The sequence below is a fragment of the Panthera leo genome, chromosome A3 (assembly GCF_018350215.1).
Source record: "Panthera leo isolate Ple1 chromosome A3, P.leo_Ple1_pat1.1, whole genome shotgun sequence".
In the NCBI taxonomy this organism is placed as follows: Eukaryota; Metazoa; Chordata; class Mammalia; order Carnivora; family Felidae; genus Panthera; species Panthera leo.
Genome location: NC_056681.1, coordinates 73,820,840 through 73,839,835, shown reverse-complemented (window position 1 = coordinate 73,839,835; position 18,996 = coordinate 73,820,840). Strand labels below are relative to the sequence as shown.

Sequence of the window (18,996 nt, the reverse complement as noted above, 5' to 3'; positions counted from 1 at the left end):
TGGTTTGCCTCTCTCTTTTTTTTCCCCTCTTTGCTCATTTGTTTCTGAAATTTCACCTATGAGTAAAATCATACGGTATTTGTCTCTGACTTCTTTCACTTAACATAATACTCTCTAGCTCCATCCACATTGTTGCAAATGGCAAGATTTCATTCTTTTGGGTGGCTGAGTGTTACTCCATTGTATATGTATGTACCATGTCTTCTTTCTCCACGGACATTTGGGCTGTTTCCGTAGTTTGACTATTATAGATAAGCTGCTATAAACATTGGGGTGCTTGTGTCCCTTTGAATTAGTATTCGTGTATTCTTTGGATAAATACCTAGTAGTGCAATTGCTGACTGGTAGTGTAGTTCTGCTTTTAACTTTTTAATTTTTTTTAGAGACAGCACAAGCCAAGCCAGGGAGAGAGTTTTTTAATTTTCTTTTTTAATGTTTATTTATTTTTGATAGAGAGAGAGAGAGACAGTGCTAATGGGGAGGAGCAGAGAGAGGAAAACACAGAATCTGCAGCCATCTCCAGGCTCTGAGATGTTAGCACAGAGCCCAATGCAGGGCTTGAGCTCACAAACCATGAGTTCATGACCTGGGCCAAAGTCAGACGCTTAACCAACTGAGCCACCCAGTCGCCCGAGAGAAAATCTTAAGCAGGCTCCACAAGCCTGATGCGAGGCTCAGTCCCACAACCCTGGGATCATGACCTGGGCAGAAATCAAGAGTTGGATGCTCAACTGACTGAGCCACCCAGGCATCCCATCTATTTTTAAGTTTTTGAGGAACCTCTATACTGTCTTCCAGAATGGCTACACCAGTTTGCATTCCCACCAGCAGTGCACGAGGGTTCCCCTTTCTCCACATCCTTGCTGTTGTTGTTTGTGCTTTTGATTTTAGCCTTCCTGACAGGTGTGTGGTGATATCTCATTGTAGTTTTGATTTGTTTTTCCCTGATGATGAGTGGTGTTGAGCATCTCTTCATGTGTCAGTATGTCATCTTTGGAAAAATGTTCATGTCTTCTACCCATTTTTTAATTGGATGGTTCATTTCTTGGGTGTTGAGTTTTACAAGTTTTATGTAGTTTGGGTACTAACCCTTTATCAGATAGATCATTTACAAATGTCTTCTCCCATTCCATAGGTTTGCCTTTTAGTTTTGTTGATTGTTTCCTTTGCTGTGCAGAAGCTTTTTATTTTGGTGAAGTCCCAATAATTGATTTTTGCTTTTGTTTCTCTTGCCTCAGGAGACATATCTAGAAGTTGTTACAGCCAAGCCAATGTCAAAGAGGTCACTGCCTGTGTTTTCCTCTAGGATTTTTTATGGTTTGAGGTCTCACAGTTAGGTCTTTAATCCATTTTTAATTTATTTTTGTGTTTGTGTAAGAAAGTGGTCCGGTTTCATTCTTTTGCATGTTGCTGTCCAGTTTTTCAACACCATTTGTTGGAGAGACTGTCTTTTTCCCATTGGATATTCTTTGCTGCTTTGTTGAAGATCAATTGACTTTATAGTTGTAGGTTCACTTCTGCGTTTTTCTGTCCTGTTCCCTTGATCTATGCATCAGTTTTTGTGCTAGTACTATACCTTTTGATCCTTTGTTCATAACTTTAAGTCTGGAATTTTGATGCCTCCATTTTTGCTTTTCTTTTTCAATGTTGCTTTGGCTATTCAAGGTCTTTTCTGATTCCATGCAAATTTTAGGATTGTTTGTTCTACTTGTGTGAAAAATGCTGTTAGTATTTTGGTAGGGATTGCATCAAATATGTAGATTGCTTTGGGTAGTATAGACATTTTAATAGTATTTGTTCTTCCAATTCGTGTGCATAGAATGTTTCTCCATTTCTTTGTGTCCCCTTTAATTTATTTCATCAGTGTTATATAGTTTTCAGAACAGAAGTCTTTCACCTCTTTGATTAGGTTTATTCGTAGGTTTCTTAATATTTTGGTGCTTTTGTAAATGGGACTGATTCCTTAATTTCTCTTTCTGCTACTTCATTATTTTTGTATAGAAATGCAACAGACAGTCTGTATGTTCATTTTGTATCCTGTGACTTTACTGAATTCATGTATAATTTCTAGCAGGTTTTTTGGTGGAATCTTTCGAGTTTTCTTTGTAGAGTATCATGTCATCTGCAAATAGTAAAGTTTTACTTCTTCCTTGCCTGTATGGATGCCTTTTATTGCTCTTTGTTGTCTGATTGCTGGTTAGAACAATGGTTAACAGTGGTTACAACTTCCAGTACTATGTCATACAACAGTGGTGAGAGTCCCTGTCTTGTTCCTAACCTTGTTCCTGACCTTAGGGGAAAAGCTCTCTTTTTCCCCTTGAGCATGATATTCACTGGGTTACTCACATGTGGCCTTTATTATGTTCAGGTATGATCCGTCTGACTCTACGTTGTTGAGGGTTTTATCGTGAATGGATTTGTACTTTGTCGAATGCTTTTTCTGCATGTATTTAGAATGGTCATATAGTTTTTATCCTTTCTTTCATTAATGTGTATCACATTGATTTGTGAATATTGAACCACCTTTGCAACCCAGGAATAAATCCCACTTAATTGTGGTGAATGACTCTTTTAATGTATTGTTGGATTTAGTTTGCTAGTATTTTATTGACCGTTTTTGCTTCCATGTTTGTCAGGGATACTGGCGTATAGTTCTGTTTTTAGTGGATTCTTTATCTTTTAGTGGATTCACTATTTGTTTTTTAGTGGATTCTTTATTCTTTATTCTACCCTCATAGAATGAATTTGGAAGATTTCCTTCCTTTTCTATTTTTTTGAATAGTTTTAAGAACAGGTATTAACTCTTTTTTAATTTTTTTTTTTTCAACATTTTTTATTTATTTTTGGGACAGAGAGAGACAGAGCATGAATGGGGGAGGGGCAGAGAGAGAGGGAGACACAGAATCAGAAACAGGCTCCAGGCTCCGAGCCATCAGCCCAGAGCCTGACGCGGGGCTCGAACTCACGGACCGCAAGATCGTGACCTGGCTGAAGTCGGACGCTCAACCGACTGCGCCACCCAGGCGCCCCATCTCTTTTTTAAATGTTTGGTAGATTTGGGGTACCTGGGTGGCTCAGTTGGTTAAGTGTCCAGCTCTTGATTTCGGCTCAGGTCGTGATCTCACAGTTTGTGAATTGGAGCCCCACATGGGGATTCTCTGTCTCCCTCTCTCTCTGCCCCTTTCCTGCGCTCATTCTCTGTCTCTCTGTCTCTCTCTCAAAAATAAATAAACAAACTTAAAAACATTTTTTTTAATGCTTGGTAGATTTACCTCTGAAGCCATCTGGCCCTGGACTTTCGTTTGTTGGGAGATTTTGATTACTGATTCAACTTCTTTGCTGGCTGTTACTTGGTTCAAGTTTTTTGTTTCTCCTGTTTCAGTTTTGGTAGTTTATATGTTTCCAAGAATTTATCCATTTCTTCCAGGCTGTCCTAGTATTCAAATAAATGCAAATTAGAATAATAACTCAAAAATTTTCAATTGTTAACTTGTTTCTCATGTAGGCAATTTTATCCTCTGATGCTTGCATTATAAATTGGTAATGACCTTTCTGCAGGGATGTTGACAGTACACATCAGCAACCTTTAAACATGTAATGTACTTTTAGAAATCTATGGGGCGCCTGGGTGGCTCAGTCGGTTACGCGTCTGACTTCAGCTCAGGTCACGATCTCACAGTCCGTGAGTTCGAGCCCAGCATCGGGCTCTGGGCTGATGGCCAGCTAGGTCCCCCTAAACATACAGTATCTTATGCATAATGAGTTTATTTACCAAAACATTATTCATTACAATGAAAATGGAGTCCACAAAGGGACTGTTTCTCAATTAAAAATTATGGTTCTCAAAAAAGTACAGGTATTATGAGAGGTCAGCAACAGATTGTGCAGTGAATGCTTTACCTTTTTTAATTAAAGAACAGAAGGTGGAAAAGTAGAGTTAGTGAATGGAAACTTGAGTTTGAGCAGCTTGGCTCTGAAAGGGAGATAGGAAATGAGGGAAGTAAAGTAGTATAAAGAGAAGGAAAAGAATAGAAATTGGAAGATGTTTATAGACTACAGGGAAGAAACCAATAGGGACATAAATATTTTAGGTATTTGTGTGGCAGTGTGTACTTTCCCTTTAGGCCACAGTAAATATTGAAAATAGTTGGAGATCCTTTTAAGACTCAGACCCCCCCCCCCAGGGCACTTGGGTGGCTTAGTCAGGTAAGCATCCGACTTTGGCTCAGGTCAGGTCATGATCTCACACTATGTGGGTTCAAGCCCCGTGTCGGGCTCTGTGCTGATAGCTGGGAGCCTGGAGCCTGCTTTGGATTCTGTGTCTCCCTCTCCCTCTGCTCCTCCCCTGCATAATATTTTATTTATTTATATATATATATATATATATATATATATATATATATATATATATATATATATATATATATATATATATATGACTCAGACCCACATAGTAGTGCCTTGCTTAAAAACTCTTCCAGTGTATTTGTCTTTGATGAGTGAGAAAGACAAAAAGGAGAGTGAAAATGGGGGATGGGAAGAAAGATGAAGAGAGAGAAACTACCTTATAAACTATGAGGATGTCAGTCATCAAGATTAGCCTTTGGGGAACTTTAAAGGGGAGTCTGATTGATGACATCAAATCATACACATTCTTAATATCCATTTCTTTGTCTTTTTCCCCTCTGTTAGCGTATGGCTAATTCGGTTTTCAACTAGATATTTAGTAATGATAATATATTTGTATTGATGCAGATGATGATCACAGTTTTCAAAAACATTAAACTGATTATTTAATTGACAATTTTTTCATTTAAGGGAGGAAAAGACTGAACAGTTGTTGGACTGTAAACAAGAACTTGAGCAAATGGAAATAGAACTAAAAAGGCTGCAACAAGAGGTTTGTACCAGAAACTTTATTATATAGGACCAGTATGTAATTAGAAATTGATTTTACTCCTTATAATTTATAGCCTTTATCTTAATGTTTTATGAGGTCACTGAGGCTTAAAGATGATTTTTCAGTGTTTTTCTGTTCTAAAATCCCAAAACTGGAATTCATAGTCTTTGGACTTTGCTTTTTCTTTATCAGTGCTGCTCATACTTTGCTAGAATTCAGAAGAAACTCTTAGGATTCAGGTAGTTCCAAGTTTCTCTTTTTTATGTATTTTGTTTGTGTGGGCTTGGAAGCTAGAATAACCCTACTGTAAACTATGCTGCTTTATGTGTATCTCCCTAGGTCTCTGGTCTCTCTGATAGTTATGGTAATTTATATATGACACAGTGCTTTTTAATTTTTTTACCTTTTAAAAATTATTTTTATTTTACTAAAGCTTTGTGGTTTTTTTCATCTCGAAGCAAGATTGTTTAAGACTTCATTTTGGGGTTGGGGGGGTGCACCTGGGTCGCTTAGTCATTTAAGTGTCTGACTCTTGATTTCAACTCAGGTCGTGATCTCATGGTTTGTGAGTTTGAGCCCAGTGTCAGGCTCTGCACTAACTGTGAAGCCTGCTTGGGATTCTCTTTCTCTCTCTCTCTCTCTCTCTCTGTCCCCTCCCACTCGCACTGTCCCTCTTTTTCCCTCTCTTTCTCTCTCTCTCTCTCAAAATAAATAAATAAACTTAAACAAAATTCACTTTTTTAAATGTTTGTTTTGTTTCATTTTTATCTGGTGGTAGTGCACAATGTCTTCTTTTACCCGTAAATGATAAGGATTATGGTGAAGCTAGATAATTATTTCTTCTCCTTATTTCCCCTAACTTGCTATTTTTAATTCAGGGAATACTCCACTTGCAGAATCATAAACTTGGACCTTTCTAGATGAATGAGATGAGAATCAAAATCTTCATTTCTAGATATGCTGTGGCTGCTATTCTGTTTCTTAATAGTATGGGTTTTTGTATGTGTGCTTACTGTAAAACAGTGAGTGGTTCTCAATCTTTTGGTCTCAAGGCTCTTTTCTCCTATTAAAAATTAATGAGGATTGTTTGATGTAGATTATATCTATTTTCTATATTTGAAATTAAAACTTAGAATTTGAAAAATGTTTATTTAAAAATAATTATTCCATGTTAACATAAAAATTACATGCTTATAACCATTATTTTCCAAAACAAAACAACAAAAAAAAAGAATGTTGGTACTCTTACATTTTTGCAAGTCTTTTTTTTTTTAATCATTTTTGCAAATCTCTTTAATGCCTGGCTTAACTAAAAACTACTAAATTCTCGTATCTGTTTTGCGTTCGGTGTATTATCACATGCCATGTAGCCTCTGGAAAACTCCACTCTGCCCTCATGAGAGAATGACAGTGAAAAAAGCAAATAATGGTTTGGTGTTATTATGAAAATGGTTTTGACCTCATGAACATGAAACCCTTTCAGGGCCCCACAGATATCTCTGGATCATACTTTGATAACTTGTTTTAAAAGATTACGAGAGAACTATTAAATATTGAATTTTAATACTTGTCTCAAAACTTGGAAGTTTTGAAAAACTCAGCAGAATTTTGGTATATTATAATACATCTGGATGGAAACGTAATTTCTCTAAAGTAACTAACGACCAACTTTAGTAATACTGTTTGCCTCTTCTGTATTTTCATTATCCTGTATTTTAAAGTTAACTTTTACACCTTAAATTAATTGCAAAGGTTATGTTAACTAGAGGTTAACTTATTTGAAATATCCTGATATTTTTTACATACCTAAATAATCATTACATAAAAATTTATATGTAGGTGTGTTTTTATTTGCATATGAATATATATTTTAAAATAATTTATATTCTTGATTTTAAAAAAAAAGACCTCATATATCTCCCCATCCCATTTTATTTTATATATATACATTTTTTAACAGGTTTTAACTCACTGTATTTTTCTTGTATAAAACTATGTGGTGGCCACAGCTGGAGCTTTGGTCCTCTGCATGGAGACTCTGATGTGGGTCTTCACAAAATGGTCAGTGAATTCCTGATAGGGAAACTTGATGAACACAGTTTCTTTCCAGAGTTCAGGGTGACATAGCTGTAGGTCTTGGAAATGCCATCAGAAGTGGCCTTGTCGAAGTTGCCCAGCCAGGGTGACAGTGCAGCCTCTGGCCAAGGTATAGCATTGGTCAATACTGGCCCTCATCAACAGCTTCTTTTAAAATTCACACTTTTAAATCATACAATTCGTTGGGTTTGTTTTTTAAATTCATTGAATTGTGCAACCAGAGATTATCAATTTGAAAATAGAAAATAATATTTAAAATATTAATTGTTTATATTTAGAACATGAATTTGCTTTCGGATGCTCGTTCCGCTAGAATGTACCGAGATGAATTAGATGCACTTCGGGAGAAGGCAATCAGAGTGGATAAGCTTGAAAGTGAAGTCAGCAGATACAAAGAAAGACTACATGATATTGAATTTTATAAGGCAAGAGTTGAGGTATGTTGCATAATTTAAACCATTCACAATTATTTTGTTTAAAAGTTAAGTTTTTTCAAACTGCATGTAATAAACTTAAGGAACTTTTGAAATGTTGAACAAACTGTAAATACCTGTCGGTGCTTATCTTTTGGTGGTAGATCAGCATATTACTTATACTTGTAAAAAGGGATCTCTGGACATTATTAATTTTATTGAACTGTTTCAAGTTCTTTCATTCTTTTATTTAGTCTTATAGGTAGGAAAGACTTGAAGTCCTTCCCTCAAAGTCAAAATAAAGTATATACTTCTAATTTCAAATTTGTTTCTAGAAGCTAAAGCAAAGCATGTTTCTGATCACTGTTCAACTCAGAATGCTAAACTAGGATTAATGAAGGCACTCTCTCAATCTCTCCCCTAATAATATGTGTGTGGGTGTATTTGTGTGTGTGTGTGTGTAGAAAAAGACAATTTTTCTTACTTAATGGTTGCAGTTCAGTGTTACATGAAGTTGAGTTTGACAGCAAGAATTTGACAGTACTTGCTTCTACATTCTGTTTTTCTTTCCGAGTTAACTTCTTCATTTCTTCAAACAGAGGAGAGTTTTATCAGTTTCAGTATGGTGATAAGAAGGAAGGAGTATGCAAAATCAAGAAGTGAGAACATTACAACAGAAAGTAGTTAGAACATTTTAGCCTGAAAGTTACCAGAAAATAGACCCAGTAGATAGCAAAGATAAGGTGCCTATTAATTCTTTGCCGTTTATTGAAAAAATATATGCATGGCACTGTTAAGAGATCCTTATAAATGCCACTGTTTTAATATACTTTCTTTTGACTTTAGTTTATAAACCACTAGCATATAGTTCAGCAAGACGGATTTGTGAACACGTCTTCAAAACATATGTATGGATTTTAAGCGTTTTCTCAAGATGTTTATGTAAAATATTTATTAATAGAGCCTTAGTTTATGGTCTGTGTGAGTCTTAGCACAGGTCTTGGTATTTTACTCAAAAACCCAAGCCCTTTACTTTCAAGTTACAGTTTAGAGAGAAATCTTTAAATCTATTTCAGCAAAAAAATTAAGCCCTGATTCTATGGCTATTTGTTTGTGTCTTAAATATCAGAGAGACTACTTATACTTAGTTCCTTATCCTTGTGACTAAAGGAATTTAAATGTACCCTGACAATTTTATGTGAATTGTAGTTGTGTTACTCATCCTAGCATAAGTATTGAGTATTACGTTTGCATAATAGCAATAGCGTAATAAATTCTGAGGGAAAAGATGAAACCAGGAAAACATTAACTGTATCTCTATTTTCAGTAGCTTTTACTCTTGCATAAAGAACTGTTGATAGAGACAGCTTAATGTCTTACCTTACAATAAAGAATTTATGTTTTAGAGCTTTGAAAAATTAACAGATACTAACATATTTGTGATAAAGCCTATTTGAAATTTTTATAGGAATTAAAAGAAGATAATCAAGTTTTATTAGAAACAAAAACCATGTTGGAAGATCAATTAGAAGGAACTAGAGCTCGTTCTGATAAATTACATGAATTAGAAAAAGAGAATTTACAACTGAAAGCTAAACTGCATGATATGGAAATGGTAAGTAATGTAAGGTTGATCAGTTGCGTGGCCTCCAAGGAAATCTCAGATTGATCTGATTTCCCCATAATGACAACAATGGCTAGCTCCTGTGGCTTTAACAGAGAAGAGGTAGCTAAGTAAATTAGAAGCTTCCAATTCTGTATAAAAACAGGAGTAGTACAAATTTCTGCTTTTGTTAGACATATTAGTTATTAATTTTGTCTTCTCCTTTGAAAACACCCTAATAAGTTGTTGTGTAAACATGCCTTTAAAATATAGAAGGAAAACAATTTGCTAAAATTTAGTATTAGGTCAGATATCATTTATTATACCAGTAAATATATTAAAATATATGAAGAAAAGTTTTCAGTGTTCCCAAGGATCACTTTAAAAGGATATCAAAGACCTGATCAATATAATGACTAGTATTAAGAATGATAACTGATTATTGCCTTCAAACTGAAAATTTTAAGGAACTCAAAATTTATCCTATATTATTCAGTTTCTGATAAAGTTATAAGTAATAGAACATATTTAGCTTGAAATTGTACTGTTTTTTGGCTTTCATTTCTTTTCCTACTCCCTGACAATAAAAAAGGAACGTGATATGGATAGAAAAAAGATTGAAGAATTAATGGAAGAAAATATGACTTTGGAAATGGCACAGAAACAAAGTATGGATGAATCATTACATCTTGGCTGGGAGCTGGAACAAATATCTAGAACTAGCGAACTCTCTGAAGGTATTCCCGATATTTTTTTAATGTAAATGCATAAATGAATGCATGAAGTTGTATTTATGCTTACATTTTTGGATATTTTATTACAATTTTTTATTTTCCCCAGCCGGAGATGTCTAAGAGGCCAGATGTCTCCCTAGATAGTTCACAGAATAGTATGTTCATGGCCGCATTCCTGGGTCTTGTCCTTATCTTTACACATCTTACAACTCAACTTTATGAGTGTAGTGACAGATTTAATCAGTTTTTTAGGCACTGTTTCACATTAACATCATAGGAAGCTGAGATACCAAGTTTATTAACTTATTTTGAGAAATAAAGCCATCTACTAAATAGAACAGAAAAGTCATATTAGCTGGTCAGTGTGTTCTTTAACTATAGACAAACCTAAACAAGAAGTCAAAACATATTGGGAAGGTTCTTAGGTCAGTATATAGCCAGAAGAAAGCAAGTTAAGGATCTTTATGGCTACTTTCATCAATATATGTACTCTCTCTCCATTTTAGCACTATATCTACCAACCAGTCCAGCCCAGTTATACCCTAGAGATAATGAAAGACCCTCAGATAAATTAACTTTGTTCTTTTTTCCTTATTTGGGTTATAGCCTTCAGTATGCTGATACTGATTTACTTTATTGAAATTATGTCCAGGTCACATTTATTTGAATTAGATTAGTTCCAGAATTCCTCAGTTACCTAGTATTAGATTATTTCACCTGCTTTCCTTCCTTCCAGATATTTATTAAGCATCTACCATGTGTAAAATATTATATCCAGCCCTGTGGATATGATGCTGAGGTAGACGAGGTCTGAGAGAGCTTATAATCTGATATTTATAGGATACTTAGTTCTACAGATGACCTACCATATTTTTTTACCATTAGGCTTTTCCTAATTTTACACATGAGAACCTAATTTCAAATTCTGGGACCCCCATGTAAATTGACTACACAGTAAGTGATGATATTCAGACCGTGAACTTGCTGAGATATATTACTTAAAATATTTGTGGAACTTTTTTATTGTATTTTTTGTGAAATTGAGTTATTAAAAAACAATTCAAACTTAAATGTTTTCTACTGCTAGTTAAAATTACAGTGTTAAGAGTTTCCTCATCAGTTATATGGGAACAATAAAATAGTATTACCTTGTATGGTTATTGTGAAGATTGAATTTGTTACTGCTTATGAAGCCGTTAGTAGAGTACCTGGTAAATGGTAGGCATTTGAGTGTTTATTATTTTTATCATCGTTGTTGTAGTCATCATCATCATCATCATCATCATCATCATCATCATCACCATCACAGTTGTTTTGCAGTTCATCTTAGCTGGGGTCATAGATCTGAATATTTGCTTTAATATGGTGTGTTTTGTTTTGTTTTTTAACTATACAAGAGAATTGCTTTCCAGAAAAACTGTGAAATGTGGAAAAATATAAAGGAAGAAAGTAAAGTTCCTAATAATTTCTGAAACCCCTTTGCATTTCAAAAAATGGCCTCCAGAATTTTTCTACAGATAGATATTTTAGACATCATCAGATCAATTTGTATATACAATTCAGGTTCTTCTTTTCACCTAAGATTATAACGTAGCCATTTTTCCATGTTGTTAAATATGTGTTCTAAGGGGGCTCCTGGCTAGCTCAGTGGATAGAGCATGCAGCTTTTGGTCTTGAGTTTGAGCCCCACATTGGGCATAGGGATTACTTTTAAAAATGTTTGTAAGCATCCTTTTTAATTCTTTATAGTCTGACCTGAAGCATCTTTGAAATACAGTGATAGGGCACCTGGGTGGCCCAGTTGGTTAAACGTCCGACCCTTGACTCTGGCTCAGGTCATGATTTCATAGTTTGTGAGTTCAAGCCCTACATCGGGTTCTGCACTGACAGTATGGAACCTGCTTAGGATTCTGTGTCCTTTTCTCTTCACCCCTTCCCTGCTTGCTCTCTCTCTCTCAAAATAAATAAAAATAAACTTAAAAAAAAAGAAGAAACAGTGATAGTATTGAAAGTATTACTAAGGTATATTGAGTATCGTATCTAACAGATCATGAAGCAAAGTTTTACTGAAGAAGACTTGGACAACTAATGGAATGTAAAAAGTCTGGGGTGTTGGGCTCTGTGCTACCAGGTTAGAGCCTGGAGCCTGCTTCAGATTCTGTGCCTTCCTCTCTCTCTGCTCCTCCTCCATTCATGCTCTCTCTCTCTCCTTCAAAAATAAATAAAACATTAAAAAAAATGTTTAATAAAAATAAAAAAAGTCAGTGACTATCAATTGTACGAGCTTTTAATAAAAGATTAATAATATGCTAACTGGAACAAAAGCTAGAAGAACTGAGGCTTTCTTTGTTTACAGTCTGAGGATATTTTATCATACCTAATTTTGAAAAGAATGTGTGCTTGTGGGGATATGGTGTGTGTGTGTGTGTGTGTGTGTGTGTGTGTGTGTGTGTGTTTCTTAATGATGGAGGATTTCTGGGGCACCTGGGTGGCTTAGTCGGTTGAGCATCCAACTCTTGATTTCAGCTCAGGTCATGCATGATCTCACAGTATGAGATCAAACCCTGCTTCGAGCTCTGTGCTAACAATGCAGAGCCTGCGTGGGATTCTCTCTCTCCCTTTCTATCTGACCCCCCAACTCGTGTTTTTTTCCTCTCTCTCTCTCTCCCCAAATAAATAAATTTTTAGAAAATGACGGAGAATTTCAAACATACACAAAAATAGATAGACCTAGAATGCCTTCCTGTACTTCTCCATTTCCCTTCCTGAAATCTGGGGTTTCAAAGTGAATTCTAGGTATTATATTTCACTTTAAATCCTAATTTTTATATCATCAAATATTTAATGAATCTGCTTTAGGGTTATTAAAAATAGTTATTTTGGACTTACATCATGTATAGAACCAGAAACTGAGTTTTCTTATGTTAAAAAATGTAATTATGCTGAAATTGACTTAGAAATACAATTTTTTTGGCAAAATGGTATACGTGTTTATTTTTACACTCAAGTTTAGCAGAGATTCTTCGTTTAGAGAAAGACTTTTTTAAGGTAACCAGTATATACTGTCTTGCCTTTCTCAGAATCAGGATTAGGAAATTAGGATTTTTTTTTCCCCTTAGACTGTCTTCCTTTAATTTTTGATATGTGGCTTGGATATGCTTTATACTTCTTATTTGAATCACATGATATCTCTGTCAGACACACAGAGCAATAACCATATTTTGTACAAATAATCTAAGAGTTTTGTGGTTAAAATGGCTTGGGCATTGTCAAGCAGTTTCTCATGGAACTGGAACTGCAACTGTAGTCCGTTCAGTCTAAATTTTGTACCTGTTTTCCTCTAGAATGCTTGTGGGTACATTAAAAACTCAAGATTCACCCATCTTTTATCTATGTTTTTTCATTGTGTGTATCTTATATAACTCTATAAATTTTTTATAAAGTTAAGGACCAGGTGATGTAGTGCATTTACACTCATTATTTTAAATAGTATTGAGTAAATATAGTTTTTACCAATGACAATATTTGTCATTATTATAGCACCACAAAAATCCTTGGGCCATGAAGTGAATGAATTAACATCAAGTAGATTATTGAAGTTGGAGATGGAAAACCAGAGTCTGACAAAAACTGTCGAAGAACTTCGGAGTACTATGGATTCTGCTGAAGGCAACACTTCCAAAATCCTGAAAATTGAAAAAGAAAATCAAAGACTAAGTAAAAAGGTAAATAAAAATTAATGTTTAATGTAATGTTGAATATATGTAAAGTGTAAATAACCCTGTGTTAGATCATTTATTTTCCAGTTTTTAATGTAATGTATTCTCAATATTATTTTAACTTACGGAAATTTTCAAACATACATAAATGTGAAGTGAATTAACTCCTATACTCATTCAACTTTAGCAATTATTAACTTATAGTCACTCTTACTTCTACCCTTGCTTGCTCTCTTCACAACCAGTAGGATTTTAAAGTAAATCCTAGACATGGTATCCTTTCACCAATACCTCATTATATATCTCTAAAAAGTAAGGACTTTTTAAAAAAACAAGAACAGTGACTTTATCACATTGAAAAATTTAATAGAGTTTGGTTAGCATTTCAGTTTTTTACAAGTCATTGGGATATTTTTTTCGTTTGGTTAAAATATGAATTGAAATATATCAGTACATTCAATCTACTGATGTGTCTATTAAGTCTTTTTTAGTGCAAGGTTAACTTTTTTCTAATTTTTTTAATTTTGGGGACATTGCAAGCAGGGGAGGGTCAGAGAGAGGTGGACATAGGATAGGAAGCCCTGTGCACTGACAGGCTGCCAGCAACTCACAAACAGTGAGATCATGACCTGAGTTGAAGTTGGACACTCAACCAACTGAGCCACTCAGGTGCCCAGTTTACTCCTTACATAGCAATTTTTCTGTTGAAGAAACCAGGTTGTTTTGTAGTTTTCCCACAATCTAGATTTTTCTCTGTGTCCTTAGCAAGTTCTTTTGTTCCCTGTGGGTCTTATTTTATCTGTAGACTTAATCAAGTTCAAAGTGAGTTTTTAGTGAGAATATTCATAAGGAGTCTATTTCAGTCATGAGGTACATGCCTAATTGTCTCTTTTGTCATGTTGGTTGTCATGGAAAAGGTTTGCTTAGGGGTCCCCGGATGGCTCAGTCAGTTAAGCGACCGACTTCAGCTCAGGTCATGATCTTGAGGTTCATGGGTTGAGCCCTACACTGGGCAGTGTGCTGACCGCTCTGAGCCTGGAGCCTGCTTCAGGTTCTTTGTCTCCCTCTCTCTCTCTGCCCCTCCCCTTCTCCCAATCTTTCTCTCTCAAAAATAATATTTAAAAACAAAATAAGTAAAATACCACCAAATCCTCTAAAAATAAACAAAATAAAAATAAAAATTGGTTCAAAAAAACAACTATCCATTTACTTTCAGGAATTCTCATGGAAAAGGCAGGATGAATGTTTGATTCTTTTATTTACCAGTTTCCTGGTAATGAATTAGTTCTCTCATATCCTCCTGAGATAATTAATGAGTGAGGTTTTTTTTTTTACTGTCTTTATGAATTCACGGATTTAAAAATATTTGAAGTGTTTCAGCCTACTGCATTTGTTTTTCTAACTGTTCCACCTCTTTAAGCTGCTTCCTGAGTCCCTGTGACAATCTTAGCACTCCTTGTGAGCCTCTGTGCTTTTCACCGTAACTCAGTTCTTCTTAAACATTTCCTGCCCCCGATCTGGAAACAGCCATTTCTCCAAAAAGCCCTTGTTCCTTTTAGTGGAAAATGGTATTTAGAGACCACAATTTAGGCACTATGAAACCTGAATTTGAACAAGGTTTTAGTTCAACAGAAATATTCCAGTTGGGCAACAGACCAAGTAATTTATTTTTGAGTATCTTTCTGCATACACACATATACTTATTGTAGATAAATAGAATCATATCATGACAACATACATGATATTTTTATCATGAATATCTCCTATCACATCTCCTTCCCAGTATGTGTTTCTGGGTCTTGGTCACAGTGAATAATACTGTAATAAATGTTCTTATACATAAGCCATTATGAATTTGTTATTATTTCTATATGTAGTCAGCCATGTCTGGTTTTTCTTTAGATTCTGGATTTCTAGATTCAGTTATGAAAGTCTCCCTAATCTTTAGATCGGTGGTTTTTGAACTATAGTATGCCTTAGAATCACCTTCAGGACTTGTTTAACACAAATTTCTGAGCCCCATACCCAGAGCTTCTGATTTGATAGGTCTGGGGTAGGAGCAAAGAATTCTCATTTCTAAGAAATTCCTAAGTGATGGTCTTCCTGCTTTGTTGGGGGGAAAAAAGCCATGCTTTGAGAACCACTGCCTTAGATTATGCAAGTAGACCTTTTGATTATCTTGCCAGATTTTTAGTCTTTTAAGACATTTTTGCATCATTTTTTTGATAATTTTTTTAATTTAATGTTTTTTTAATTTACATCCAAGATAGCATATAGTACAACAGTGATTTCAGGGGTAGATTCCTTAATGCCCCTTACCCATTTAGCCCATCTCCCCTCCCACGGCATCATCTTTTATCCATTAACCAAATAATCTTAATAAGCATTTTATAACCAGTATAGTATAAAAGTAAGAGTGAATTAAAACTAAATAGAACTTGGAACAGTTTTATTTTGGTTGTCATTATATATAATTGGGACTGGAAATTGTAATTTGATTTTAAAAGTAGCTTTGAATTCTAATAAATTTTTAGTGATTCTAGCATTGTTTTATAAATTCATTGTATGAAAGGTATCTTTTGTAAACTAAATGTTTCACTTGAATTCCATCGATGTAAGACAACAAATGAGTTTAATTAAATAACTGTTACCCATATATTTCAATCTTAAGTGGGAGAACCAGATCAGTAATTAATAGCTAAAAGTTTCCTGAACACGTCAAATTGAGTAACTGGATAAGATTTGACTTGAGGGGCACCTGAGTGGCTCAGTCAGTTAAGCTTCTGGCTCTTGACTTTGGCTCAGGTCATGATCTCATGGTTTGTGGGTTTGAGCCCCACACTGGGCTGTCTGCACTGGTGGTGCAGAGCCTGCTTGGGATTCTCTCTCTCTCTCTCTCTCTCTCTCTCTGTGTCCCTCCCCAGCACAATGTGCACTGTCTCTTTCAAAAAAAAGATTTGACTTGATGCTTTTGAGATATTACTGGAATGTTGTCTTCCATATGTGGTTATCTTCCATTGACATTAAAATAGAAAAATTCAGGGGCGCCTGGATGGCTCAGTCGGTTAAGCATCCGACTTCGGCTCAGGTCATGATCTCGCAGTCTGTCAGTCTGAGCCCCGTGTCAGGCTCTGTGCTGACAGCTCAGAGCCTGGAGCCTGTTCCAGATTCTCTGTCTCCCTCTCTTTCTGACCCTCCCCCGTTCATGCTGTCTCTCCCTGTCTCAAAAATAAATAAACGTTAAAAAAATATATTTAAAAAAAAAATAAAATAGAAAAATTCAGCTTGCTTTATGTAAAGACTATTAAAATTCGTAGACTTCTTTACTATTCTTTTAAAAGACTTTTTCATGTTTATTTATTTTTGAGAGAGAGAGAACACAAGCAGGAGAGGGCAGAGAGACAGGGAGACAGAATCCAAAAAATGCTCCAGGCTCTGAGCACAGAGCCCGACCTGGAGCTCAAACTCACAAACCTTGAGATCATGACCTGAGCCGAAGTTGGATGCTTAACTTACTTAGCCACCCAGGCGCCTGAGACTTTTTCACTATTGATATAAGATTTAAGTAATACTTAAACTTGAAGTGGAATATTTTATAAAGCTAAATCTTTATTTTCTTTTATTACCTGATTTGAATATGTTATATCATAATGGGAAATCAATGGTTTGGCATAATTTAAACTGGAATTTGCTATTTTTATGCTTATTAACCACATACTTGATCATATCTTTGAAATGTATAATTGAAGATAAATTTTTTTTTTAAATTGTATAACTGATACAGTAATATTTAATTTCTTTTTTTTTAATTATTTTTTTTTTAATTTTTTAATATATGAAATTTACTGTCAAATTGGTTTCCATACAACACCCAGTGCTCATCCCAAAAGGTGCCCTCCTCAATACCCATCACCCACCCTGCCCTCCCTCCCACCCCCCATCAACCCTCAGTTTGTTCTCAGTTTTTAACAGTCTCTTATGCTTTGGCTCTCTCCCACTCTAACCTCTTTTTTTTTTTTTTTTTTTTTTTTCCCTTCCCCTCCCCCATGGGTTTCTGTTATGTTTCTCAGGATCCACATAAGAGTGAAACCATATGGTATCTGTCTTTCTCTGTATGGCTTATTTCACTTAGCATCACACTCTCCAGTTCCATCCATGTTGCTACAAAAGGCCATATTTCATTTTTTCTCATTGCCACGTAGTATTCCATTGTGTATATAAACCACAATTTCTTTATCCATTCATCAGTTGATGGACATTTAGGCTCTTTCCATAATTTGGCTATTGTTGAGAGTGTTGCTATAAACATTGGGGTACAGGTGCCCCTATGCATCAGTACTCCTGTATCCCTTGGATAAATTCCTAGCAGTGCTATTGCTGGGTCATAGGGTAGGTCTATTTTTAATTTTCTGAGGAACCTCCACACTGCTTTCCAGAGCGGCTGCACCAATTTGCATTCCCACCAACAGTGCAAGAGGGTTCCTGTTTCTCCACATCCTCTCCAGCATCTATAGTCTCCTGATTTCTTCATTTTGGCCACTCTGACTGGCGTGAGGTGGTATCTGAGTGTGGTTTTGATTTGTATTTCCCTGATAAGGAGCGACGTTGAACATCTTTTCATGTGCCTGTTGGCCATCCGGATGTCTTCTTTAGAGAAGTGTCTATTCATGTTTTCTGCCCATTTCTTCACTGGGTTATTTGTTTTTCGGGTGTGGAGTTTGATGAGCTCTTTATAGATTTTGGATACTAGCCCTTTGTCCGATGTGTCATTTGCAAATATCTTTTCCCATTCCGTTGGTTGCCTTTTAGTTTTGTTGGTTGTTTCCTTTGCTGTGCAGAAGCTTTTTATCTTCATAAGGTCCCAGTAATTCACTTTTGCTTTTAATTCCCTTGCCTTTGGGGATGTGCCGAGTAAGAGATTGCTACGGCTGAGGTCAGAGAGGTCTTTTCCTGCTTTCTCCTCTAAGGTTTTGATGGTTTCCTGTCTCACATTCAGGTCCTTTATCCATTTTGAGTTTATTTTTGTGAATGGTGTGAGAAAGTGGTCTAGTTTCAACCTTCTGCATGTTGCTGTCCAGTTCTCCCAGCACCATTTGTTGAAGAGACTGTCTTTTTTCCATTGGATGTTCTTTCCTGCTTTGTCAAAGATGAGTTGGCCATACGTTTGTGGGTCTAGTTCTGGGGTTTCTATTCTATTCCATTGGTCTATGTGTCTGTTTTTATGCCAATACCATGCTGTCTTGATGATGACAGCTTTGTAGTAGAGGCTAAAGTCTGGGATTGTGATGCCTCCTGCTTTGGTCTTCTTCTTCAAAATTACTTTGGCTATTCGGGGCCTTTTGTGGTTCCATATGAATTTTAGGATTGCTTGTTCTAGTTTCGAGAAGAATGCTGGTGCAATTTTGATTGGGATTGCATTGAATGTGTAGATAGCTTTGGGTAGTATTGACATTTTGACAATATTTATTCTTCCAATCCATGAGCAGGGAATGTCTTTCCATTTCTTTATATCTTCTTCAATTACCTGCAT

At 35.6% G+C, this 18,996-nt stretch overlaps 1 protein-coding gene across 7 annotated transcripts in view; it reads left to right on the top strand.

Annotated features, from left to right (window-relative positions):
- The window catches only part of CCDC88A (coiled-coil domain containing 88A), a 141,743-nt gene that overhangs the window by 72,995 nt on the left and 49,752 nt on the right, over positions 1-18,996 (top strand). For all 7 annotated transcript variants that reach the window (XR_006200674.1, XM_042932306.1, XM_042932307.1 and 4 more), the window contains exons 9-13: positions 4,819-4,900; positions 7,276-7,434; positions 8,879-9,025; positions 9,606-9,750; positions 13,288-13,472. Coding sequence is in view for 6 of the 7 variants with exons in the window: in XM_042932306.1 (XP_042788240.1) it covers positions 4,819-4,900; positions 7,276-7,434; positions 8,879-9,025; positions 9,606-9,750; positions 13,288-13,472 (718 nt within the window). In the remaining variant the exon portion in view is untranslated. The remainder of the gene's footprint in view (positions 1-4,818; positions 4,901-7,275; positions 7,435-8,878; positions 9,026-9,605; positions 9,751-13,287; positions 13,473-18,996) is intronic.